The 27,659-nt window shown below is 34.6% G+C and overlaps 1 protein-coding gene across 8 annotated transcripts in view; it reads right to left on the minus strand.

The window, feature by feature from the left end:
• LOC122833817 (dedicator of cytokinesis protein 3-like) overlaps positions 1 to 27,659 on the minus strand; it is a 154,511-nt gene that overhangs the window by 73,078 nt on the left and 53,774 nt on the right. For all 8 annotated transcript variants that reach the window (XM_044121730.1, XM_044121728.1, XM_044121723.1 and 5 more), the window contains 3 exons: positions 21,752 to 21,835; positions 12,049 to 12,089; positions 6,230 to 6,285 (listed from right to left, as the gene is read on the minus strand). In XM_044121730.1, coding sequence (XP_043977665.1) covers positions 6,230 to 6,285; positions 12,049 to 12,089; positions 21,752 to 21,835 — 181 coding nt within the window. The remainder of the gene's footprint in view (positions 1 to 6,229; positions 6,286 to 12,048; positions 12,090 to 21,751; positions 21,836 to 27,659) is intronic.

A 27,659-nucleotide genomic window follows, 5' to 3' on the forward strand; every position in this document is an offset into this window, starting at 1 on the left:
TAGCAAAGGATGATTATTGTTATCATTCAGGGTTTAACTAAAATATCAGCAGTGGAAAGTTAGGAAGAAGATGTTGTAATGCAAATGAACCATGATAACTATTCTAAAAAATGTAGAATTGGAGTTGAAGTCAAGGACACTTTACCAAAGAGCAGATAAGACAGAGTTCATGGAAATAAACTTGAAAGGGGAAGAGTCACAGAGTTATGAACAAAATGGTAAATAAAAATGTACTGAAAAACTAATTTTGTAAGTTTATTGTACACAGTTTCAAGCACAAATTTTAAACCAACTATATTATATATTAACTTGCTTCTAGTGACCCAGGGGGACTGGTGGGCGAAAAAAGAAAATGTTTCAACCATTAAAAAAAATCTATTTAAACCAGAGGAAGAAATAGGAAGTATTGTTCTTGTGACGGAAACATTGGACAAAGAACCAGAGAGATGCCTCGTACAACAGGTGACCTTCTGAGGGTTTTGTGGAATTTATGTATTTTACCCATTTATGGTTATCAAACCATTATCTTTGGTGATTTTTGTATTTGTTTGTTTGTGACTGACTGAGTGCAACAAAGTGCCCAGAAATCATCGGGTATTTTTGGTGAAGTTGACTTTTATAAGTTGAAAAAACAGGTTCAGTTAAATTTGGGAGTCTTTTTCTGACTGGATGACACAAAGTTTAGTATTAAGGGTCTTAATAAAAAATAAGAAAAATATATTGAGCTACTGCACTTAAAATGTCTGGGTGGAAAATTAAGACCTTCAGAAAGCTTGAAGAAATATTGACATGAAACACTGTGATGTGGAATATTTTTTTTCTAAATAACCTTTGAGGAACTTAAACTGTAAAAGTGTAAGTAAAATAAATAATCAGAGAAGAAAAAAAGCATTGCTTCACCTCTGAACATAACAAAATGGTTCACATTTTATATTTTATTTTATGGTTTTATTTTCCTTTCTTCTTTGAAAAGGATGTTTGCCCAGAGGGTGAGATTGTTGGTTAAAACTGTAAGCTGACTCATAGTTTCAGGCTGGAAGTCAGAAATAATAATGCGCCCTACTATTTATTTACCGTGCCATGGATGCCATGTTTCTTTTCTCTTGCATCCTCATTCTTTTTCACCATGTATTCCCATTTCTCAGCCAGCTCACTCTTCTTCTGTTTCATAACTGATAAATTAATAGGAGCAATGTACCAGATTTGCTGATCTCCCAGCAGAACAGCAGATGATAACTGCCTGCTGAGTTCACCCACATCAACTGTGTTTCAGGGTTTTTCCTCCTCTTCTATTCCTTATATTGTTCCTTCATTTCCCTTTTCCCTCATTCACTTTATGTTGCTCTTGTTTAAGTTTCTTTACTTTTAACTTCACCTTTTTAGCCTAATATCTTGCCATGATTTCTGTTGCATTGAAGGCATATACAACTGCTGCAGATCAACACCTTTATCTCTGAAGCATCTCTTTAAACACCTTCAGGATTGTACAAAATTTGGAGAGGTTAGTTATCGTTATTTGGTTTATTCATTTTAAATAAGTCCAGTTATTATTAAAGATAGTTTTCTTTTATTTGTTTTTTTAGCATTCACTTTGAAGTCACACCCAGCTCTTCTGAAGTGTAAAATTTAACAAGAAAAATAGCATCTTGTAAATAAATCATTGTAAAAACGATGTAACACTGTTTTGTGGCTGAATTAGGTGTGATAAGGATGGATCACCCTCATGATGTGGCCTAGCCACCACTAAACACACCATAATGCTCTGTTAGCCCCATTTCTGTTAGCTCAAGTTTTATATGCTCTCTCTTCTTCCTTTTCCCATTTCATCTTCCATTTTCTCCTTGCAACACTCTTATCCAATAATTACTTTAAATTTTTTTTTTACTTTTTGCCTTTGACTTCTTGATTCTAGTTTATTTTTATTTTCTTTTTTTCTGGAAATGTGCATTCGTATTCCCTCTGATCAAGCATCATTGCACATCTCACTTCTGATCCGCAATTGCTCCATTAGCATTCTCCATTAGTCTCAAGGCATCTTTGTCCCAGCTGGTTCTTCTTACATGTTGCCTCTCTGTTCTCGCCAATCCAAATATTTAGCAATCTCATATTTACTTTTTGTGTCTCTTCTTCAACCTTTTTAGAGATTAGACATGTTGTTGGCTATTTTCCTTTATTATTTGCCTCAAAATGTTTAAAACACACAGCTGCTCTTCCAACCTTAAAAGCATTCAACCCTTTGACCGTTAACAATCCCCATGTGTTCCATCACTTATCCAGTCATTGATCCAATCTTTTACTTTTATAAATACTAACTGCATCTCGTAATGACTTTGTTTTATTTATACATTCCAAGATGATATTCATGATTTATCATCTTGACTGCACGGTGGTGTCGTAGGTAGCACTGTTGTGTTGCAACAAGAAGATTCTGGATTTGAATCCCAGCCTGGAGTCTTTTATGTTCTCACTGACTTCATCCCACAGTCTAAAAATATTGCTGCAAGGTAACAGATCTTTGTAAATTGCCATTGGGTGTGAGTATGTGTGTGTTGTTTGTCCTGTGTGTCTCTGTGTTGCAGTATGATGGACTGGAGACCTGACAAGGCTGTACCCCACCTCTCACCCAGAGACAACCACATTTAGTCATCAGCCCCTCTGCAAAGATTAGTGGGCAAATTTATGGATGGATGCATCATCACGGTGCTTTTTGGAGAATTAAAGCACAGACATAAATATAATTTATCCAGATTTTCCTCAAATTTAGACTCATTCATCTTATGGTCCATATAGAGCATGAGCCTAAAAAAATCTAAATTTGATTTGCACAGTAAATAACTGTAAGCCTTTCACATGCAACAGCTCACATTTTTCTGCTGCTGTGGTCAACCACACTCTGAATCCCACCTCCAGCTATGACAGCAGAAGTGAAATCTCCTTCTGTCCAAACACTGTTCTCCGGATTCAAAATGTCCTCCAGGCCATTTAAGAACAGCTTCTATACAGATTGTCTTCAATAACAACTAGTGTAACATTTATCCACTGGCCTTCACCTAACCCTTCAAACTAAAACTTCCTCCCCATATGGCCATTTAAACATCATTTCTCATGTTGTGAGAATGGTCAGAGCAAGATTCAACTTAGATTCAAGATTCAACTCAGAATCTTCTCTATATGGTTTTATTAGATTTTTTACTTTTTATGTTAACAGAAAAAAATGGTTAGCATAGGAGTATTTTAATAGGGTCTATGTACCAATGTAGTATTTATGTAAGCCATATTCTTTGATGATGTTCCTCTAAAAGACAGCAAGGACTATAGCCTGATTCATAGAGAAAGTGACATTTTGCCAACTTTGAAATAAGTACAAAATAGGATTAATTGTATGTTTAAGAAATTATTTTGGTACTAACTAATCTAAAGGTATGATCTGATTTAACTTCAGACAGTGAGAAAAAATTTGTTTATGTATTTTTATTCAGTGTATGCTAATATCTGGTTTCAACTGTACATGAGTACAACATGATTAACTTTTCAACAATTTTCTTACTGTACTTATATAGTTTTTAGGCTTACAGCAACTAACACAAATCAAATATTGTAAATCTTTTTTGTCAATTGTATTTTTTTTTTTTTTTAAGATTTTGTTGGGTCTAGTGGCCTTCGTTTGAAAGTAGTTCGACAGGAAAGAGGGAAAAGAGAGAAGGAGAAAACATGCGGCAAATGTCACCAAGCCGGAAATCGAACTACGTATACTAATCTTCCAACCTATCAACCTAGCTTCGTAAATTCGACAGCAAATTTTATAAAACATTTGCAGTTGCAGCATGGCACAGTCAAACTGACAGGGCAAGTCCAACAGGTAGTGTGAACCAGAGAGCTGCGACTGAAACGCAGGAGGTCTCCCTCCACCCAAACAGTGGGGAGCGTTGAAGAAGTTGGTCGGATGCAGTAGAGGAAACGCTGCCCTTTAACACGGTTGACTCACCTTGGTTATCATTTTTATGTTGAGGCAGCAGGAGCTGTTGTCTGCTGCCTCAGACTGATTTCTGATTTCAAGGAGTAATCAGTAATCAATTTATATTTTCAAGGTAACTATAGCATTACTGATCTCTACAAAAGCTGTATTGGAGGTGTATTGCACTATTTAAGACACATTATGCTTTTTTAAAACAATCTTACAACATCTGTAAAATGATACTTATAATGAAACCTACCTTTAAAGTAATTATAACATGGAACAATTTATGTGGTTGTTGAATATCCATTTCTCATACACCTCAGTTGTCTTCAGTTTCATACGCTGGAAGGTCTTTTTTTATTATTTCCAATTATTTCCCTCACTCCTATCACTGAATGTTAGCTGCTCCCAGCTAAAGCGTGAAAGCTGCATCAGAATGAATGTGGCTGTTGTCTAATCAGTTTTCCTCCTCAAGGTGAATTCAGAGGACACAAAAGTCCTCAGAGATGACCATTAGGAAAAAAGTTCATATAATGAAACTATAAAGACCAAGCCAAGATTACTGAGTAATCATAATTACTCAGTAATCAGTAAATTTAAATAAAATGAAACACCACAGGAACAGCCAATTATGAAGTACTTTTCACTAAAAATGCTCATATTTGGTGGATGGGCTACATTCCCAGCTTCTAAAATTTAGAAAGTACTCTGTAACTCTCAGTATTCTTCAGCACTTATTTACTCTGGAGGTTAGTTTGAAAGAGCAAGCAAAGGATTCCTTATTTCCGCTTAATTTGCCATCCATGTCTTTAATTATGTAAGAAACGATCTCATGTAAATTGGCATTGATTATATCACTGGATAATAAGATTTTTTTTTCTCTTAAACAAGCTTTTGCAGTCATTATGCAAATGTATTCAAACATGCCACGTTTACCATTAAAAACGTTTTTTGTTCTATTCAGGAAAAGGGTCTTTAAGCAACTCATCCTAAGAAAAAAAAAATACTGAATAACATTTTAAATGTCTTACAGAACATTTGTAGACACAAGTGAGTTAGATCCGCATTTTTTTGCATAATCACATCAGTGCTGCTGTGAGTTAAAGATGTTATTATTCAGTTTGGTGCAAAACTGTTTTGTACTTTGCTTGCTAAAATTATTCACTATGGAAAAGGAAACAGGGGGTGTCTGACTAAAACATCTAAAACAAAAGTAGTTTTTTCCTCCTGTGCTCTGATCTTACCATGGTGTAAGTCTGAATCATGTGGAGAGAAAAAGGAACAGAGACAGAGTAGCATCCACATTTTATTGGCAGACTGAATAATTAGGCCAACCTTTATTAGTGTTATTGTAGTAAAAATGTTCAGTGACCTATTAAGCAATAGGTTTGAAAGCCAGCTTTTGATTTGCAGCAGTCTAAGTAGTATAGTCAGTTTAATTTATTAAAATGTTTATTGACAAGATCTATGCTTTCTTTATTTAGCTCAAGTTTCTGATGAAACTGCTTGTGAATCACAGTCAATTAATTTTTAATATTAATAAAATGTTCAAAACTAAAATACATTCTAAAGATAATTTAATTTAAAAATAATTTTTAAAAGTTATAAGAACTTTAGGGCTCAAAATTGCAAAAGAAATTCAGCAGTTCATAAACTTCATGAACATTTTTGTTCCAGTTAAAAAGCAGCTTTATAATTAGGACTTTGGGGTAAAACTAATTCCTCTATCTATAACTTTGACAATATCTGTTTTATAGTTCAACTAAACTATAGTGTTCTCTGATGAACTTTGACTCTGAAAATCTTGAGATGTTTTCAGTTACTTTACAAAATTCCTAGGAAAGAGGACTCAATTCAGATTTAGGATTATCTTAGACACGATAACCTACTTTCAGTCAATTTATTACAGATGTTTCAGTAATTACAATCTTACTGTTAAAGATCCCAGTGTATATTCTATAATAAAATGATCTAAATCTACAGTCATTAGCCAGTGAGCTTCCCAGGAATCTGTATTAAGTTGCCTAGTGTTTTTTTTTTTCTTTTTTGTACAAAGCACATTTGGTTCTAAATAACAAATAAAAATAATCATAATAGATTTCTTCTGAAAAAAATTAACAAGCTTCACAGTGGTAGGTGATTTGCCCCACATTTAGAAAAAGAAAAAGCAAAAATATTGATCAAAATCAGCCAAAAGAACACAAAGAGGCAACACAACACAAATGCTACAACCTAAAGACAAGTTCCAGCCTCCCATACTTCTGAACTCACCCCCTGTTGGTAACAATGGCTTTCTTCAAGTGAATGTAGCTGGCAGGAAAAACTCCCTGTGAAACAGAAAAACACTGCATAAGTAGAAGAAGTTAGAGCTAAACTACAATCAGCTTTTTTGAAGAGTTGCATACAGTCATATTCAACATAACTATCCCATTAACATATAGTAACAAACACATTTTTAATCAAACCTAAGGTGTTGTTCTATCTTATAATAATACGATAGATTTGCAGGAAATATATTCAGCAGAGTATTTTATGCCAGGTTTTTCACAGTGCTTCCAGTTGTCCTGACAGAACAAGATTAAAACATCCAGAGAAAAGACAACCTGCCATGTATATCACGGCTATACAAGGTGGAACATCTTAGAGAAGCACTGGTAAATTATTCATAAGAGACACTGGAAGTTAAAATAGAAGCTTCAAACTTACAGACCATGTGTTTAGTTTCTTTTAAAATACCAGCAGTGCTTTCTGTAAACATGATTTTCCTAAATCTTGATCTCTCACATAAAAGTGGAGTTTTTGTTTATGATGTTTGTTTTACGTAAATGTGTGCTCCTGTAAGCAAAGTAATAGACAAATTGAGTAATAATTCACTGCACTGGTTTACAATTTCCATTAAATATAAAATGTTCAACTAACTTATTTCTAAACTTAAAAATAAATCAAAGATTAATTTTCCACTGTCTTTTGTTACAACCGAAAAGTTGGACATGGCAAAAGTAAGCTGAAAACTGGCTGCAGTAGGAGAAGCTGACTTCTTCTTAGTGAAGGCTTCAGACTTCACGTTTAATACTGAAAGACACATTGTTTTATACCATAAACATGAGTGAGGTTTTGTTTTTAAGCAGTTTGGAGGGACAGCAACACATTGTCATCACGCATAACAACACTGAATAACATTTCAGCAACATCTCTTCTCTTATAAACAATGTGATTTTTTTGCTTGTGTGTCAAATTACTTTAATCTGTCTGTCTGTATACCTGTCTTTTGACTTTTTATTCATACAATAAAAGCACGTGCCCAACTCTGTTGATGACACAAAAGTGTTCAGCATTTCTTTGAAGACTGAAACAACAGAACTAAACTTATCCTAAACACACAAACAGGAGAATGAACATACATGTGTCTTCAAGACCTTTAACTAAGATCTGTTGAGAGCTGAGGGCGTTCTGAAGGCAGTGACCTGTAAACTACCACCTAGTGTCACAGCTAACTAGGCAGAGACAAGAACAAGATGTCATGTATGTATGTGTGCATGGGAGGTCGTGTTGTGCTATTCCTAATTTAGCTGATGGTGTCAAAACACCAAGCCAGTCAGAAAAGGTCAACCCGATACAGAGAGAAAATGAAAAGAGAAAAATACAAGAGAGGGTAAAAAAGAATCATAATACGGTGTATATATATAGAGAGAGAGGAGAGCAGCAGAAGTAAAAGAAAAACTTAGAAAATAAATGACAAATCAGGCTGCAGTGAAAATGTCATCCTCCCACAAATAATCCTTTCTCCGTCTGGACTCTTAGCTGCAAGTACCTTATTGTCACCTTGTGTTGACTTGTTTTAAGTGCCTTTTAGAGGCCATGCATTATCTTGAGCCTGAAATATCCCACATATCATATAATAAATGTCTTACAAAAAGAAAGCAAGCAAAGAAACACAAATTTAGAGACATAGTTACACATTTTAAAACACTTAATGGCTGATTTCATATCCAATTGACAAAAAAATTATTACTTTTGTTTTTGCTGTCAGTCAGATGTTAAATTGCATAGAAATTACAAATTTGAATATTCCACCTGCCATTAGTGTAAACGTAGGAATGACGTTATTTATGAGGAGCTTAAGGAAGGAAACAGACTGTCCAGTCTTAGTATGCTGATTGTTACTGATGCTGCTACTGCTTAAACAATACTTTGAAATTTGAGTTAAACAACATAGTTTTAGAAAAATCATTGCATTTTTCATTATTACAGTACTTCAAAAACAGTTACATACTGTAATGATTACATTACTGAACTGTAAAGTTTTATTGCTGGTATGACTCATGAGCTCCAAGCCCCTTTCTTGCAATATGAAATCAATGTTTCAAATTGAATGCTAACAAATATTTTAGAACAAGCATTGATGTGCATCCTGCAGTGTTCCCAGGAAGCAGACAGGGATGAGTTTAAAAATATGCAGAAAGAGGGGTTTTTTTTTCATACTGTAGAGGCAATGCTGAAAGATTTTCTTTAATCCTAAAAGTGAGAAGAGAGTGAAATACTGAGAATACTCTTCCAGGTAAGAGAAGGGATTTCAAAGCCAGACAAATTATATAAAAAACCATAAAGTGAAGAACATGAGAGAATTAGGACTGTTTGGTATAAAAAGTAAGCTTTTAATGTTTGTTGAAAGCAATTATGATGTCATGAGGGGTCAGTAGAGCAGTTAATCATCAAGCACTCTGCAGATATTCATATTGAAGCTAAAAGTAAAAATAAGCAAAACTGTTACCTCATGTTTGTGTCCAAATGTTAACATTATCTAATCTCTTCAGTTTGTAAAATATTTGTCCTGGTTGATCATACATCAATCCAGTCTGTTCTTACTCACTTTACAAACAGATTATTTGCCGGCTTCACTCAGTTTTTCCTACAATCATTATTATCACCTTTTATTTGATTAAACAGATCTGCTCCCCTCCTTAACAGTTCAGCACAGTAATTGCCCTCTATTGTTTCATTGTCATCACACCTGCCGGTATGTTTGGGATAATCTGCATTTCATTGTACTCCGTTCATCTCTAAATCAAACTGAAAGCAACGATAGCTGTGCTTCACCCTTACTTTTTCCTTCCTGATTTGTCCTCTCTTGTCCCAGAGGAGGAAATCTCCACTAATCGTAACATATCCCTTCATTCCCTTCTATTATGAGCTCTTCTGTTTTTTCCAACTCTGCTCATTGTTTCAAGTGAGAATTGTGTAGCTTCTCACTACAGCTTCATGCAGCATCAGAATAAAATCTGGGATGTAATTTAGGATGGGCCTTTTGGATGACAAGATAACTTTAATATTACATCACAAACACCAGTCCTAAACTTTAGCTAAAACAAAACTAATCGGAAACACATAGAGAACAACAGAGAAAAGAGGGAGATAAATTTGCTCAGGATTATATGTAGCTGAATTTGACAGATATATGTGTTTGGTTAAATGTTTCTAGCATTACATCAGCTTTGTAAGCCCCAGTTAACCCAGGGTTGGATGGAGCAAGAGTGTCCAGAAACTCCACAAAAAAAATACAGAAACAAAAAATAATTTTTAAGTTTAAGTTGTTTTTTTTAATACACCATGTTTAATTCAAGTTGTTATATATCCTTAGATACATATATATGTAAAGTTGTAAAATAAAACTTAAAGCAGGCTGCCCTTTCTATGGCCTCAATGCTGAGGCTAATCCAAACACTGATGAAACTCAACATGGAAAGTTCTCTGCAGTGCAGAGGATTAGGGATGACTCAGAATAGGAAGGCATTTCTTCAGGGAGACACAGGGATTCGTTTTAACTAGCACGTCCATTGTAAAGAAACCAGGTGATTAAGATGGAACTAACAGGATTGGGCTGATGCCTTTATGCTGAGGAAAAGGGGTAACAAAACAGACAAACTCAATCGCATTAAGGCACACAATCACACCGTACAATAACAGGATGAAAGCATAAGAATGCATAATGTAGCATGTATATTTTTGCATGCAAGGAAGCATTGTAATGCACAAAACATACATAGGAAGGATGCATTGTTGAAATAAATGTATCCAAATTGGGATCATGCTACTTTGAAGCTCATCACAACAGAGGAATAAGACCTGCAAGCTTCTTAGCCAGTATTTATGTTTCTCTCTCACAGCTGCATTTCTCCAGATGTTGTTTTTGGAGCGTGAAATAAACCTGTACATTAAAAACAAACCGAGTGCTTCCTATTGTGCTCCTTTTAAATTCTTGCTAACATTGTAGCAGCTTTCCCAATCATCTTCTAAATCAGTGCAAGGACATCACTAGTCTGTGAAATCTCCAGTCCAATAGATGTGGTCTTCCACTCTTGAATATATATTCATCAATTGTGCTGGCAGTGTGTCTGTACACTTTGATTCTATATGTGAATAGTTTTGATGAGGCCTGTCATAGAATGGTTAGATACAACTAATCATCAGGTCCTTCTCTCTGAATTTATTAAACTCAACAAAAGTTGAGAATAATTCAAGGAAACTTAAAATACAGATACAGGATGTCTTTATGCATGCAGATAAAAAGTGACACACAAACATGTTCCATGAATATATTTCAATACATTACATGAATAATAATATTCAATTACATGAATATCATAACTGAGTCATTGAATAAAAGCAAACTATTTTCTTCAGTAATAAGCCACATTACTTTGTTTTATACCACATTAATGAGTACAGTTCCAGCTAATTGTTGATGCAGATTTTTAAAGCTGCAAACTTCACATTAATGCTACATTTTTAATGCCATAATTCTCAATTTATCAATCAAAAAACCTTCTAAGTCAAAATGACTTTCTATCTGAATTGATCTGTGACTGTCATCATATACTGTCTTACATAACATGGTGTTAAAGAGGTCGAGACCAGGATACTGATACCGATGCTGATCTCATGTGTTTCAGAAGGCCAGAGGTCAGTAATGCTGCATCAGGAGAAACAGAGCTGTGAATGTGCATAACTCTCATCTGTTCTGCATGTGGCTGTTCAGACACACCTCACATCTGACACGTTTCCATAACAGACTAAAATCACATGAAATGCTCACTCAGTGAAGCTGCAAATGACGTTCAGAAAGAGTTGTGGTTTACTTTTAGTGTTTATTTTCCTCCTCTTTCTCTGCTAGGAGGATTTTATAAGCAAGAGTTTTTCCCCCATTACAGATGATGACTTAGTTCAATGACTGATTTCATTTATTATAAAGAATATTATGTTTCTATGTATTGTATTTGTGTTGATATTTAGTATTTTTCCACCTTAATTTAGACAATCGGCAAAATACTTTACAAATATTTGTTTTTGTTTTTAGTTCTTTAAGGCTTCAGATGCTCTTGGAAGAAATATAAATTATAGTTGCTATGTTAATGCTACAATGACCTAATGATCTCTACTGATATGTTCAGAATTTCTGATGTTTGATTAGCATGAAAAAAACATAAGCCTAAACATTTTTTCACCTATGATCCTTGTTTTTGAAGGGATTCCTGCATTGCTACCCCACCTACAATTATGTTCCTGCATTGTCAAAGCAAGATGCCAAGCTCACTGTGCAGATTTCTGACCACTTTGGGTTATTTCTGACACTTTAAGGACACGCTGGAGGGACTATGTTTCTCGCTGGCCTGGGAACACCTTAGGATTCCCCCGGAGGAGCTGGAACAAGTGGTTGGGGAGAGGGAACTCTGGGCCTCTCAGAAAATGAATGGATGGACTAATCTTGCAGTGATGGTTGCTGCATTTTCAAGTTATTTGAGTACAATAATTTTATACTCAATATAAGTATTCAATAATATTCATGAAAAACAAATAAAACCACTCTTCATCGAGCAAAATAAAAAAATATATTGTTTTCATTTTCTGCCAAGAGGATCAAAGTCTGCAAAGGAACACTGGGCTACAGAGGCGTCATCATGCATTAAAGTTCTCTACAAACTTATAAGTACTCAGACAAGTTTGTAAAACCTTCTCTTTGTAGCTAAAGAAAAAACCCCACAATGTTTTCTTAATAAAAGAACGTTTTTTAGCAAAAGGAGAGTCTGTGTTACCTTGACATTCGGCTTCCTTGTTGAGAATCCTCTGTACCATCCTTGAAGAAAAGAAAATAATCAGTGACACTAGCAGGTAAAAACACAGAATCAAAATGGTTGTGTCAACAGGTCGAAGTTTTATTAAATCAACTTTGAATAAGTTACTTGAGTTTATTCCTGAAGAAAAAATTATGATATCAGAAGGTAAAAGAAAATAAATAAGTTATCACCAATGTAAAGCAAACACCATTTAGAGCAGACATTATTAAAAATACAAATAACCAAATCCACCAAAATGTGATAGTTCCATTATGTTTTCTATAATAAAATAATTCTGTTAGTTTTTCTATAACAAAATTATATCTCGTTATAAGAAAATGGTAAAAACAAAACAAAACAAAAAAAAGATCAGGCTGATATGTGCGTAAAATGACTCTGAAATAAACTGTAGAATTATGCTTGTTTTTCTGAAAGACCATTTAAAAACTCAGTCCATATTCACAATTCAACTGTCAGCAAATGTCTTGGTAAAAATAGCATGTTTAATATGCAACATCATTCATTTTTATGCCAAGACTTTAAGTGCTAAAAGTTAACTGAAATGTATGAAGCAAGAAATATAACACAAAAATAAAGACTTATATCTCAAATAAATACATTCTTTCTTTCAAAGAGCCCTTTAAGCATTAGACTGACATTAAATCATGAGTAATGTATGTAGGATGCTTTTTTCTGTAGGCAACGTGCATGATTAGCATTGATTCAGTATCCTGCGGTCTAAAAGAGGAACCATCACTTTTACATTATATGATGAAATAAAACGTTGTAGCAAGAAAACTTGAGTCACTGACTTGAGGTGTGTGAGTGTCTATGTGTGCATGTTTGAAAAGATTGGAGTGAAAAGTTGATGGCCTAGTTGATGTGAGTTCACACTGGACGCTATGAGCTCATGAACGTGGATGACAAACTCTGATAGAAACATTGATGGACATGAAGCCCCAGAGCTGGAGACAGATTCAGTCCATTGCTCTTTACCCTGAGTGGGTGGCTATGTGCATACGTTACTAGATTCTCTAGCTTTATGAGGACCAATATGCAAAAATGAATGGACAAAACTAAATCTGTCAAACATGCATAACAAAACTGTAAATGGTATTTCTTTAGTATTTTACAAAATAGATTCTTAATTAAAGGTACTTACTTGATTTCTTCTCCAAACTGCTTTACTATATATATATTTTATAAAAGCATATACAGTGACTTGCACTTTGCAAATAATCTGAAATGTGCATCATGCGTTTCATCTCAAGACCTCCTTTGTCAGATATCCTTAAATTAGATCTAATATAACCAGCTTCCTTTAGAAATCAAGAACTAACTTTAAGAACTGATGTTTGAGGATGCTTTTCATTCATCTTGACTGTTTCAAGATGTAAAAAACTGGAGAGACATGCCCCATAAGACTTGCAGATGTATTAAAGCAATAGATGGGTTTATACTGCATTAGCGTTTGGTCCCAAAATATGTGTAGGGTGTAGGAATGGGAAAAACAATAAATAATGTATGATTCTTCAAAATTATGTACAACATGATGTTGGAAAATCGCATAAAATGCCTGTTTTATGGGTATAATGTGAAAAAATTTGGAAAACCACAAAGAAAAATACTTTTGCAAGGCTTTATATCATGTACTAGGTTAAACCAGAGTAGGAATTTTCAAGAGTCTTGGGAAACTAAAACTGGATATATTGGTAAATGAGGAGAATTTACATGAAGTTTATAAATATTTATGATGTTCTTCCATCATAAATATTTACTGAGTGAAAAATGTGCATCACTTTTGGGTTTTTTCTCCTTAAGTACTGCAATTGGACAGAAAAAAAACAGTACTCGTTAACAGAAAAGTACTACCATCAGACACCTTAAGTTATATTTCTCAGTTATGAGTCACTCTGCCTACAGACACTAAAATGTTGAGTCGGGATCCTTCACAGCTCAGCCTCGCTGTTTGCAGGCTAGAGTAAGAATCAGATTAGTGACAGGCAAAACTGGGTCGGTTTCAAGTTCTCGTCGCTGATGGACCTCCTTCTCCAGCAAGTCTGAGAGTATACCAGTCTTTCCACATGGAGGAACATCCATCAGATGCCTCAGCAGAGTACGAAGCTGTCACCAAAGTGGACTCAAGTTGAAATAAAATCTTGACAGCTGAAAATTACTCATATCCTGGGAGTTAGTATTTCAAGACAGACATCCTCTCAGGCAGAAGAGACGTCATTTGTCTCCATTGAAGTGGAAATGAAAATGATTGTGTCTGCAGCTATTGAATATTTTGAAGGTGAGTGATTGCTCTTTGTCACAGTAAGGAGAAAGAGACAATTATTTATCCCAGAATTATGTATTTTACATCTTTGAGCTTATCAGAATACCAACTATGTACTTTAAAATATTAAACAAGAAGGCAAAACTCACAAGTTAGAAAGATTTGCAACATGTCAAATAACTAGATAGGACTGTGACAAGATGTCATTTTTGGATTTTGCAGGACATGTTTTAAGACTGTTTAGAGAGAGATGAACATCTAGGGACATTTTTATGTCCAGTTATAAAATAATAGCTCTTGACAATGATTCAGTGATGCCATAAGTCTGAGTATTTGACAGGATACTTCACATTAACTTTCATCTTATCATCTCTCAAAATTATGAGTTTAATTTCTTCGCGGCTCTTCATAATCTGATTTGAATATGGAGATGAAAGTTTAATTGGACGGCTAATTAATAACCAATCAAGATGCATTTATCACCAGCGCTAAGATGTCTGTGTTACTCCCAGGCCTCTCATCTATATGATAATCAGAGAGAGTAGTTGAAGCTGCAGTGTCAGGGTCCATTTCTAATGGTTTTAATGACTAAAAACAAAATCTCTGCCAGGCGCTATTATGTTATCAGAGTATCATAAATCTTTTGAAGTAGAGGTTGTGGAGCAGGTGTTAGTGTGGTGAATCCATGCATACAAGTATGAAACACACTCTTACCCTGATGAAGAATAATAATTTTTCCTCCTGTAACCCAACGGATCACCCTGTAGTTATTAGAATAACCATTTTGAACTATTATGAACATAATCCACAATAATAATCATGATAAATTATTTTCAAAGGGGGGCAGCTCTCACCGGGCCTCTTCTGTGGTATTAACAAAAAGACTTAGCTCATAATGGGGCTGCATTACATAACTGATTTCCATCAGGCAATCAAATCAGACAAACGACTCTTCATATTGCTGTAGAGAACACCTCGAGCTAGGTTATGAGAAAAGGAATTACTTGTTTAACCAATAATAAGACCCAAGGAGAGCTTTTTCTCTGTAACTTCAGTTATGACCATGATTTAATGGATATGTAAGGCTGAGGCCCCAGATTCAGCATCCGCAAGCTAGAAAATACAATCAATGTATGTGTTCAGTTATTAGTGGCCAAAGATAAAAATTTTTTATTCAGGTGGAAACGATTGGCAATATATGCTTAAACAACATGTCCAGCTTAATTTACATATCGCCATCGGATTTCTTATGATTTATTTAGGGGGGATACTGTCACTGACGATTAACCAGACATCTGCCGCTCAGAGAAAACCACTGCGCATGACAGAAACATGTAATTAGTCATGTAATGGTTTAGATTTTAATTGGTATGTTTTTTATCCAGTGAAAACAAAGATGTTAATTAATAAACTGGACAATATGCTGGCAATTTAGTGACATTTCAACAGTTGTGGTCTTGACCGGTCTTGAAATAAAATCCCGAGTCCTGAACGCCCGAGACTGAGACCAAATGCGGGATGAGACAGAGACAGAGACCATCAAAAAGTGGTCTCGAGACCAATCTCGAGTACCACAACACTGAGATTTAGCCAATATGAACTATTCTCCATGCAGTTTCTAGCCCAGTTTCTCAAACCATGAGATATTTTAAACTGAAGTCAGTGGATTTCCCACACCTCTGGCTAGATACCATGTCTCACTGGAGGATGCTGAGAAATCAATCCCTAATTCCAACCATGTTAAAAGTTATTTTTGTCTGCATTGTATGTTTTGCTTAGCTTGTAAAAATTTAATGTTGCACATTTAATTTTCTTATCACACAGCAGAGTGTGTTTGTAAAAAATAATTTACAGCTATAGTTAGATATTTACATGCAAATAAATGTATGTAAATATCTGGTTTCAATCATGTTTTAGCCTTTAAACAGCAAAGAACTACTCCTCCAGGATTTATCATGCATATGTGGTCATACTCCATGAAGTTTTCTGGTGAATTCTAAATTTCATTTTCTGGTTTGCTACCCCTACAAGAAGCAAACATAAATGGGTGTCCTCTGTTGACATCATTTCCTGGTGCTTCATCTTTCTGAGGGCAACACGGTGTAAATTGACAGTCCCTGCTTCACATTACATTGAAATATGTTGCATCCACTCTGAGGGGGTGTCAATCTCATGATAAAGTGTGACACTTTAAAATGTCAGTGCACCTTGAAGCCATGGCCAACTCTACATCCTTACTCTGCCTCTGGAGGTGAAGGTGTCCCATCACTCACATTTTTGTTTTGCTCCATCAGTGATGGACTAAATTTACTGCTGTTTATCAATGTTACTACTGAGCAGCAAAGGAAATTAGAAACATGGCTTTAAGCCTAAGTCTTTAAAGCTGTTGTAACACAATGCCAAGACAGAAAGTAATTAGCAAAGATCATAAAGAATCAATTCTTTCTGTTACTTGAAGTAGAGAGAAACTCCAGGCCTTTTCTACATCAATGTTCAATGTTCAATGTTCAATTTCATGTTCAGCACAGTGAGGAAGCTTATTGAAAAGTAGAAAACAGTTAAGACAAATGCAAATACACCCGAGAGTAGATGTCTTGACAAATTCATGCCACCGTCAGAAAAAAATATAATGCTCACGCAATGCTCAGAAAAAGATCACAAAAACCCAAAAACTCCACTTTTACCTCCTCAGACCTCAGCATGTTAAATGTTAATGTTCATGACAGTCCATTACAAAAATACTGAACAACTATGGCATGTTTAAAATGATTTTCAGGTGACATCTTTCTCTTTTTAAAAAGAATATGGCAATTTGGCCTAGGCTTGCAAAATGGCATCTGAAGCAACAAGAAGACATCTGGAACAATGACCTTTGAACAGATAAGACAAAGTAGAAATGCTTGGCCAAAACACAGAACAGCAAAAACAGCTTTATTGCTAAAACACCCATTCCACCTGTAAAGAACAGCAGTAAAGAGGTGATGATTTAGGCTTGTTTTGCAGCCACTAGTCATCTTGAGCTCTAATACAAACTTCTTTGTATACCAATGTTTTGTGGAGTATTAGATGAGGTGATCTGGTCAACATCTGAAACTTGGCTAAATCTGGTTCATCAACAGGATAATGATCACAAGCACAGGAGCAAACTACAACACTATGGCTGGAGATGAAAAGAATTAATCTGCTAAAAAGGCCCAGTCAAAGTCCAAACTTCTTTGTTGTGGTAGGACGTTGTGAGAACTATGCATAAACAAATATCTGCAAACCTCAAGTTACAAAATCAACATTGTAAATTCCTCCAAAATGATGCAAGAGACTGAAAGTAATTTCCAAAAGCACTACTGAGTCTTATTGAAGCTGAAGACAGGGCTAAATTTTATATGGCCAGCGTTGTTATTTTTATTTGATGTTTTTCAAATACTAATGACAGTGTGGAATGTGAATCATGCTTTCATAAATTAGTTAATTCACTTATGTTGAATTAACTAATTTTGAAACACAGTAACAATCAGAGGATATTTATTATTCTTGGAAAATAAAACCCTACAATTGAGAGGGAATGTGCTTTTAATATTTTGTACAGTTATCCAATCAGTGAAAAACGAATGGGCAAAAGACTAAGATGTTTATTCAATCAAAACATCGCAAAATGTGTGACTGGCAGTTGTTTAGAAATTTCAAATACTCAGTTTTCTATGTTAAGTTCGCTGTTTCGATGGATAAAACAGCAGAAAGTGAAAAGTGCTTTCAAAAGCTAAAAAAAGTCAATTTGAATGACAATTTTACAAGTACAGTCATTTCTAAAATTGAGCTCTGCAGCATCTCAGTAACATCACATTCTTTAGTCACTCAGTTCAGAACAAGACAATAAAATGACATACAGATTTCATGCACTCTGCTCTGATCAATATCAAGTGTTGAAAGGACCCTTTTAACTATAATGCTATTCAGATAATGACAGCAATAGTGGGAATCTTCACATTATCCTGAGGAACTCTGAGAAAAGTAAGGCCTGGTTTGGCCTGATAATCATTGTGCATCACAGGAACACTGTGATACCAGTTTCTGCCACATGAGCTTAGATAATAGCCCATGTTCCTCACTAGCAGTGTTGCATTTCATAACCAGAGCAAATTAGATGCTGATATGCTGCAATGGGAATAGCTGAACCTTTCACACAACTCTGTTTTGGTCAGCAGGCACAGCAAGTGCAGAATTTACGCTGTAGAAACTGAAAGAAGGAACAGGAAAATGGGGGAAGAAGACTACATAAAAATAAATAAATAAAACAATAAGGAAGGATAGTAGGAGATGACAACACTAGAGAATAAGGATGCTAGAAGAGAGAAGTTAATCCATGCAATTTTCTTCCACCCATCAACAGAGCATTCCTCCCTCTCCATCTGCATCTCTTCACTCCTTACGGACATCTTACCACCGGGGTGAAGAAAGGCCTAATCAGCCACTGGCACTGGATATATGCTATTGTCCTGCCCAGCTGTAGCTAATAAGCATCATTCTCTGTTATTATCTACAAAACAACACATTCCAACCTCAGTCTCATTCTTGCTTGAGCTGGAGATTTCAGGAATCAAAATAGGAGCAAATGTAGAGTTAGCAGGAGCTAATAACTTTGGCCCTTATCCAGACTATAAAAATGACAATGGCAACATGTAATACTTTGCTTTTACTAAGCAGTTTTTGGTCTAAAAAGCTGAGGCAGCATTCATGGGAAAGATTTTCCATCCAGTTCCATGAAATCAAATAAAAATGACTGTCTGAGGGTAACAGCAGGACAAGAGGCGACTACCTTGATGAATACTTTTTCTCTTTAACAGTGGTGAAATGTGAAGTTTGTTTGAAACTAAAATGTTCCACCTTTTATGAAGAGAAAGGCTATTAATATTTCTAAAATGTGACTAAAATGTGGCTATTAATATTTCAATCACATATGTGACAATCACATATGTGATATGTGATTAAAACATATCAAAGTTTTAATCACTTGGATATGTCTTTCTGAACAATATGTAAATATGAATCTCTAAAAACTGAAATTTATCCAAAAAGCCCTTTTCCTAGAGGTAAGTAAATTTAGAAAATTTAAAGTACCGTAGTACAGAGAGTCTGAAGGAAGATGTAAAAAGTTATATAATCCAGGCTACTGGGGGTCCAGTGTGACCTGCTGACAAGCTTTATGTAGGAGCAAAATTCATGTTCCACCCGACTCCGACACCTGCTCCCATTTCTAAAAATATCATTACCTGTTTTAATCACCATGTTATCACATATGGGGTATTGTCAAGAGAAAGATATGCAACAACAAACGCAATAATGTAAATTAGCTGAAGGTTCCTATTAAAACAATCTGAATTTTCCTAACACCTCAGCAGTTGTATCATCTCCACAACCCAAGGAGCCCTGGCTGAGTATTTAGAGCAAACACTGTGCAGTATCTACATGTACTTTTAAATGGGCTGACTTTTCTGCATTAAAAGTCTTTTATATTGATTCTACATGCTATTCAAATGTTTAAAGATATTTAATTTAGGGTTTTTATTGACAAGCAGACACTTAACAAAATAAAAGCCTTAAGTAAATCACTCTGTCTACTAGATCTATATAATATTGGTGGAATTTTTATTGAATTGCTGACATAAGTGAACTTTTGGAAGATCTCCTGATTTATTGCGATGCATCTGTATATAGCCTTTCAAGTATGAAGTCATGATGATATTGAAGAAAAACTCCTTTATGGACTACTTTAAACAAATGTAAAAAAACATTCCTTTAAAACTTCTGTGAAAAATAAATATCAACATCTGATGCCTCACTTATCCATATGACATGTCTCAGATCTGTTATGCAGTCAAAGAAATTAGAAAATAAGGATTTAGATATTTTTAGGACATCTGTAAGAAAATGTACAAGAGTATCATGAACAGCTGCTGCTTGAAAGGCATTTACAATCAAATGTTAATTGTATTTCGCCTCATTTCTCCAGATGGTAGGGATGTAATAGTAGACATTGGTCACAGCTTAGAGAGTAGCTTTGTTTTGATATACAATTCAAAACTCAGTACGGCAGAAAATGTAAGGAAGAATCTAAGTTCCATTTTTTTCTCTCTGATTTTAAAAAGAAATAATCCTTTTAACATAGAGGCTCACAAACCAACTACTTTTACTAAAAAAAGAGTCTAATATTCAACTCTAATTAGATATTTATCACGAGGTATCTTTGGATTATGGGTAACTCCATTCAAGAAGAAACCTTTTTTGCTAAATTTGAACAAAACCATGCAATCTATAACATTTAAAGAATGAAAGGAATTTTTTACTTCACTTAATCTGGCCTCGATTTAATGCACACACTGAACTTAATACATCCCTCAATCACCTGCCATGAAACAAGGTGGTACTTAATTAAGCAGAAAGTGTTTTTAGTGTTTGTAATAAATCTTACATGATGCATTTGCATTATTAGACTCTGTATCACCAGAAACATAAACATTTTGCACACTACAGATTAAAATAAAGTAGGTTAGTCTTTTAAATTCTGAATTAGTAGTTGTTCTTGCATTGCTGTTATTGTGGATAGCTTGAGTTATTTACTGTCATTTCCTCATATTTTCTCCTGGATGAGAACTGTGATCACATGAGGCTGTTGCATTTATAATTTTAATGCAAGAAACCCCAATTATCTGATATCACTACCATGGTGTCATTATATGCTTTGTTATATTTCCTATATATGGTGCAAGAAGATCAATACATCTATAGCATTATCCAAAATAATTTTACTTAATTACTTCGTAAAACATATAATTGCGTTTAGTTGTGTAGATTCATGAGAACATTTGAGTTTAATTGAATGAATGTCTATGAAGAATATTTTAGACTTTCATTAAATGTTTAATTGAAATGGTGTTGGATTGTAATTCTATGGTCTTTTAATTCCATGAGCTCAATATTCTGACCAGGGAGTCAAAGCCTCCATTCTGATAATGATCTGATGAGTCTTAAGAGGTTGAGGTTAAGTATCTTATGGTTCCAGATGTTACAACACTGAAAACCAGACTGTTTTACAAGAATCAAATGGCAAGCCAGAATTCTCTGTCAATTTCATTTATGATAATATTGTTATCTAGTCATTGGATAATCATTCTTTTTAATAAGTATACACTAATGTGACCAGGAAGGGCTATCTATAAAATTTTTCAAGTTTCTCTCTCAGCTTTTCACCAAGTGAAAGGGAGTTTTTTGTGCATTCCACAAATGTTATTATTCCTTTATGTTATTAATTATTTGCAAAATATTAAAGGAGATTTTATGTATATGTTGTCCTTTGTAACAAGTAAATTATAAGATATTTAAAGGGTTTTTATGACGTAAAAGTCTTACCTTCAAATTTTTCCAAGATCTGCACTGTCTCCCCCACCTCCAGAGCCAAACCCTGAGTCACTGAGCCTCGGAAATTACAGATGACTGTAAAGGAAAAGACATAAAAGGAAAGATAAGAATCTGGAGAGAGGATGAAGGTGTAACCATTACAGCCATTGTAGAGATACCAGAGATCTCTGATGAGCAAGAGTAATATCATGAAAGATTCATTTTGTTCATCACGGAGGAGACAATTTGACTTTGTGTAGTTGGAAACACATCCAATTCATACAAAAGCTTGGTCCCCACATTGTCATTGTAATGTCCATTTTCACCTTCACCTTTAACCTTCACACACTTTTGGTTGCCTAAAGTGATCGGTAACACCTTATGTTCAAATCATGATGGAATTGCTGCATTTTCTGAGGTCAATAGTCAACGTTATGGCTCATCAATGTGAAGTCAAAACTTTAGACTGGTTTAGGTTTAGTTATAATATTTAGTTAAATGTTTGGTTAATTAAAGGTCCTTTGCATTTGCTATTCCAAAGAAGTAGAAAACAATTAATGTTGCAGAACCTGATGTCAGACATACAAAAACCAGAATTTACAATGTTAAAGACAAAGTTCTGCATCAACCTTTTCTGGATGTTCTCAACAATTAAAGGAGATAATAGACCATAAATAGGCCCAGTATTTTGTTAGTATAAATTAGAATAAGCTACAAAAAGACATTCATAACTTCTATACATATATCAAATATAATCTACAGACAACTCAGGATTTCAGAACTACACCAAAAAATGAATGTTTAAATAAATCGTGAACATTATCTGACCTCCAGAAGACTGTAAGAAAATGTTTTTGGATAAAACACAAAGGCAAATAGCTAAGCAGGATCTCCCACAAAAATTATGCCCCACTTGCTTCTCCGTTGTTCAGAAAGAGGACTTTGAGGAAATGAGCTTGGGCTGCAGTCTGCACTCTGAATGTAGTACAAGTCACAAGAGAAGACTTTAACTTAGCATATCTGTCTTTGTTTAACTAACTGTAAATGGCTTTGTGTTTGAGACGTCTTAAAAGACGCAAAAGTCTTTTATTCCTTCATATTCCATTTCATTCTCAGGCTGATCAACTAAGGACAAAGCATATTTTATGACTGAGATGAGATACGACTCTTACAGGCTTCTATCATCCTAAATGTGCAAATCTTCTGTGTTACTGACGTTTATGCCTTACACCACATTATTTCATTTATTTATGTTGTCATTTGCTTTTCTTCTAGCACTTCACACATTAAAAAAGATACACAGTGACAAATTTGTTTAGATATTTGCACATGCTAAACTTGTGCTGATCGCAGTGTAAATCTCACTTTGATTCTCAAATCTCACACAAAGAAGGATCTTCAACAAATAATGTTACGTGGCAAAACAAATTCTAGTTGTTCTGAAGCAATATGGCCACATTTATGCAATTTTTCTAGTTCTTTGTTTTTTTCCTCTTTGTTTTCCTGCTCTTTTTGCAGAAGCAAGGAGAACTGAGACTCAATACAAAAGAAGGTAAAAACTGTTCATATCTAGCTAAATTCAGGAGCAGAAAATGGTTTTGTTCCAATAAAAGGAGCAATATTTTAACTTAACTGAGATTTTGGAGTTTGTATTGCATAATCTTTCTGTCAATTAATTTAGCTGAATCTTCATTTTGAAAGCTTCTTGCTTTTATTATTATTATATTAAATTTAGGTAAAAGATAGTCAATTTATGACAATATTTCTATCAACAATCAGACTTCATCGTTGAATCACTGTTACTTTTATCTCTATAATCAAAGCAACTTTCTCTGCTCATGTAACTGACTATCTACTGCTGTCATCATTGTGTCTCTGTAACTGTAATGCCTTCTGTCTGCCTTATTAGTGCTGCTCAGCGTGGTGTGATTGCTGCTGTTTGGGATTCTGTCAGAGGGCCTCCCCCCTGTATCTCTGTGAGTCTTTGATTTGTTCACTGTGGCTCGTTATCGTCACTGTCAGTCACATCATTGTCAACGGCCTCGTCAGTATGTCAGCTGTCAGACACTCGCCCACAGTCTCACCCTGCCATACCTCAACTCTGCACTCAAGCCACATGTAAAGAGTTCAATAAATACTGCCATGAGAAGGATGCATTAAACTGGAAAGTCTGAATTTCAAAAGTAAAACTAATTGAACCTGATGTTCTTAACCATAGATGTTTATTTATTATTTGGCAATTTATCCATGAAATATGTGCGCTTGCAGTTAATTTAAGTCAGGTTTCAACAAACGTTGACTTCAACATCAATATTTTCTTGCAACATATTGGATGTATTTCTTATATTTCGTTTTAGCTTTTTAAGGAAAGCAACAACTGTGGTCCCTTTGTGTGCGTGTGTGTCTGTGTAGAGTTGCCTGCTAGCAGTATGCATGTGTGTATGCATCAGTGCATGCTAAGACGTCAGTGGTGTTTGGCTGTGCATGCCGGTTGGCTCTTTCTTCCATACAGTCTCAAAACAATCACAGTGGATCTCGATTATTCATTTGACAATCTGTTTCACTGTCAAATCAATTAATGTTCTCAAAGACTGAAGTGATGTAATGTATGAGAGTTTTTAAAGTAAGGTGAAAACAAATGGAGGGTTTAGATGCAAGTTTGAATAACCAGTGCACATACAAAGTGTGTGTAGGTTTTTATATTTTTCATACTTTCATTTTCAAATCTATTGTAAGCGGGGCAATAGGAGCATTAAAAAAAGTTTATGTTCATGTTTTTGCATTTGCTTTTACCTAACATGACTTACAGAGAATTACAAAACAATGCAGAGAATATCAAAGCTAACAAAAAGCTTTGACGTAACAGAGGTGACACTGTAGAAATAAATTGCAGGCACAAAGTGAAATGTTGTAAGAGAGTAATTATTAAAGTTTAGGGTGCTAGAGTAGGAGATGCTCCCTGAAGAGCTGGGTGGTATGTTGGGTACGGCCCAATGTTTCGTATGATAAGCAACACAAAGTGGCACAATCAACCAACAGAGGCAACATGATCTCTGAAGGTCAGCAAAGGGACTATTTACCTTTCTAGCTATTGTAGCTACATATTTTACTAACGCTGATGCTACATTTCATTTCACAATAAAAGCCTCATATAAGCACCTGTACAAAGTTCATATGACTTTAAATTTTAATTCTGTACTAAACTAGTTCAGCTAAAAACAAAACTACATTTTTAAATGGTCAAGAAACAAGAAAGGTCTTCATGTAAAGTTGAATAACTAGTGTTCTAAAGCTACTTTTGAATTACTAATAATAATTAACAATTACAAATGCAATGAATTTGATCTTATTTGAAAAAAACGCTTGTTGGCTTTGATGAATGCTATCTCCACCTTCTTTGCATCTTTGCCAAGTTCAAACATGACTCCACTTTTATTTAAAAAATGTGTGAAGTTGAGTTGGCAGTCGTGACCAAAACTATCCATAATACACAACACAGTGAACAGAATGTACCTAAAATTGCCTTATAAGTGGGAAAAAGAGTCATTCATGACTCATATGACATTGAAGCATTAGTCCAATTGTTGTGTTCTAACAAATGCAGCAAAGAGTGGCACATCACACTAAAATGACTGTAGTTAATAAAGTAATTAAAGTTAAGGCAAATTCACATATTTTGTACAAGATTTCATCTGCTGTTTTATAACCTTGCATAAGACACTATGTTATATGTGTCAAATTTGGCTCTGAAATTGGATTTAGTACACTTTCACTCACTAATATTTCAGCAAACGTCACACAACTCTTGTCCACCCTGGAGAAGAAACTCTGCAAAAGTGGTATCAGGATGACATGTGGAAGAAACTGCCACGTGTTGCATTCTTTAAAAATCACATACAAGCAAAAGATTTGGTTTTAAAGAGGTAACTGAACAACTATTAATTACCGGTTTCTTTAGTGTTTATGCACACTCATTTTAAAAGTTTGAAACTCTTGTGAATAGCTATTATAGATTTTTAACAAAAAGTTCTAATCCACAAAAGAACACCAAAGGCATTTTGAAAATGGTTTAGTATTTTTACAAACCAAGAAATATTTAACAGCAACAAAGAAAATTTAACCAATAGGAAAGATAAATTTCATAAATTATTGCGCAAAAAAAATATTATTAATGACGACAAGAATCTTGGCATGGTTTAATTGATAAGTATTGAAAATATCATTTTTCTTATGCACTAGCTGTGCTTTAGTTCTATGTCATAGTTTTCTATCATTAATCATGAATAGGGAGTGAATCTGAAATATCAGAAAACTAAACAGCATTTTAAAGCCAAGAGTCTTCAGAAAGGCTGTGGGGGCAGGGGAAAATGCAACAGCGCTGTGAGACCAGCTCTTAGACATCTTTTCATTTTGTAGTTCAGAAGCCCTTTGCACAAGCCTTCATCTAAGTACTGGGTGACTTCAACAAATTTTATGACTTTTAAATGAAAGCATGAAAATACAGCATAATTGAAACATTTTTTTTCTTTTTTTCTGCAAATTGAGTCTAATATGCATCATGCATCATTTTCCTGAATACGTGTTTATGTATAATGCATTATATCTGTTTCATGCTGCAACAAGTAGAAGTATGAGAAACATATTTCATACAGATTTAACTCTGCTGAACTGACCTGATAACATAAGAACATGAAAAGGGATAAATGCAAGCACAAAGCATGAGAAAAAGATTTTCTTAGCCAAAGTGTCCTTTAATGTGTCTCTCTGTATTAAACAGATGTACTTCTGCAGAATATGTAAAATAAAAAGGGAAAAAAACATGGATCTTGGTTCTCACAGAGACACCCACACCAAGAGTAAAACAAACCAATCAGAAAAACTAAATATATTGATTTGAAGCAACAAAATGTTCTTAATTTTTCTAGACATAAAAGAAACATACACATAATGAAAAAACATAAAGGGTGTAATGCTGAGACAACATGTTCGAAAGCATATCATGCATCCCTGCTAGCAATTCCTTACAGATAAATATAAGAATAAACCAATAATAAAGTTTGTTAGTCTCATGTTTTATATGCAGGCGCTCCGTCCAGCCATCTTGTACACTCACTAATATTCTTCAATAATATATTTTCAGGGTTATGAGCACAAAAGTAATCACAACCCAAAAAAATCTAATACAAAACCAAGGTGACATGAAGACCCACAGATTATGACATTAATGGAAATTATATATTTTAGATTTCTTCTGTTCTTGTGCTTCCTGACATTGTCCGATATATTTCCAATAAAACAATATATTTTTGTTTCTCAAAGTATTTTCTTTTGTCATTTTCATAAAAGGATCCAAAAATGACAAAAAAGTCATGCATTAAAAAATAAGACTGAGAATAGGAAACCCTATAGCAAGATACAACTGCACAGATAAAAAGGACTAGAGACAATACTCACTGATGATGAGGGGCTATTACTAGTATCAAGGGTCTTATAAGGTTTTGGCTTCAATATCACAAATATTTTTGTGTCATACCAATGCTACATTTTAAACCATTTTTAATGAGATGCCAGAAAAAGCTTTTATAACTTAATGGAGCATTGAAATAGGAAGGAGCTAAGCAGTCACAATATTCTCAAATTCGCAGGACAGCTCCATGTGTAACAGTGCTGCCCAACCCATCCACTGCTAATAAAGACTGAATGTAAGCTCAAAAAGGCTTTGAGACTTTTTACCTTCCATTAAATCAAGAAAAATGTGGCAGTTTGGAAATATTTCCAGTCTCAAAAATATGTACAGCTATGATGTGAAGACTAAATGAACACTACTTATGCCCCTGGTTTAATGAGATAAAACTCTGCAAGATAAAATGAATTCAAGCTTACATGAAAAAATAGTTTAAACAATGCACTTGGGCTTGGC

This window comes from Gambusia affinis, linkage group LG07, assembly GCF_019740435.1.
Source record: "Gambusia affinis linkage group LG07, SWU_Gaff_1.0, whole genome shotgun sequence".
Taxonomy (NCBI): Eukaryota; Metazoa; Chordata; class Actinopteri; order Cyprinodontiformes; family Poeciliidae; genus Gambusia; species Gambusia affinis.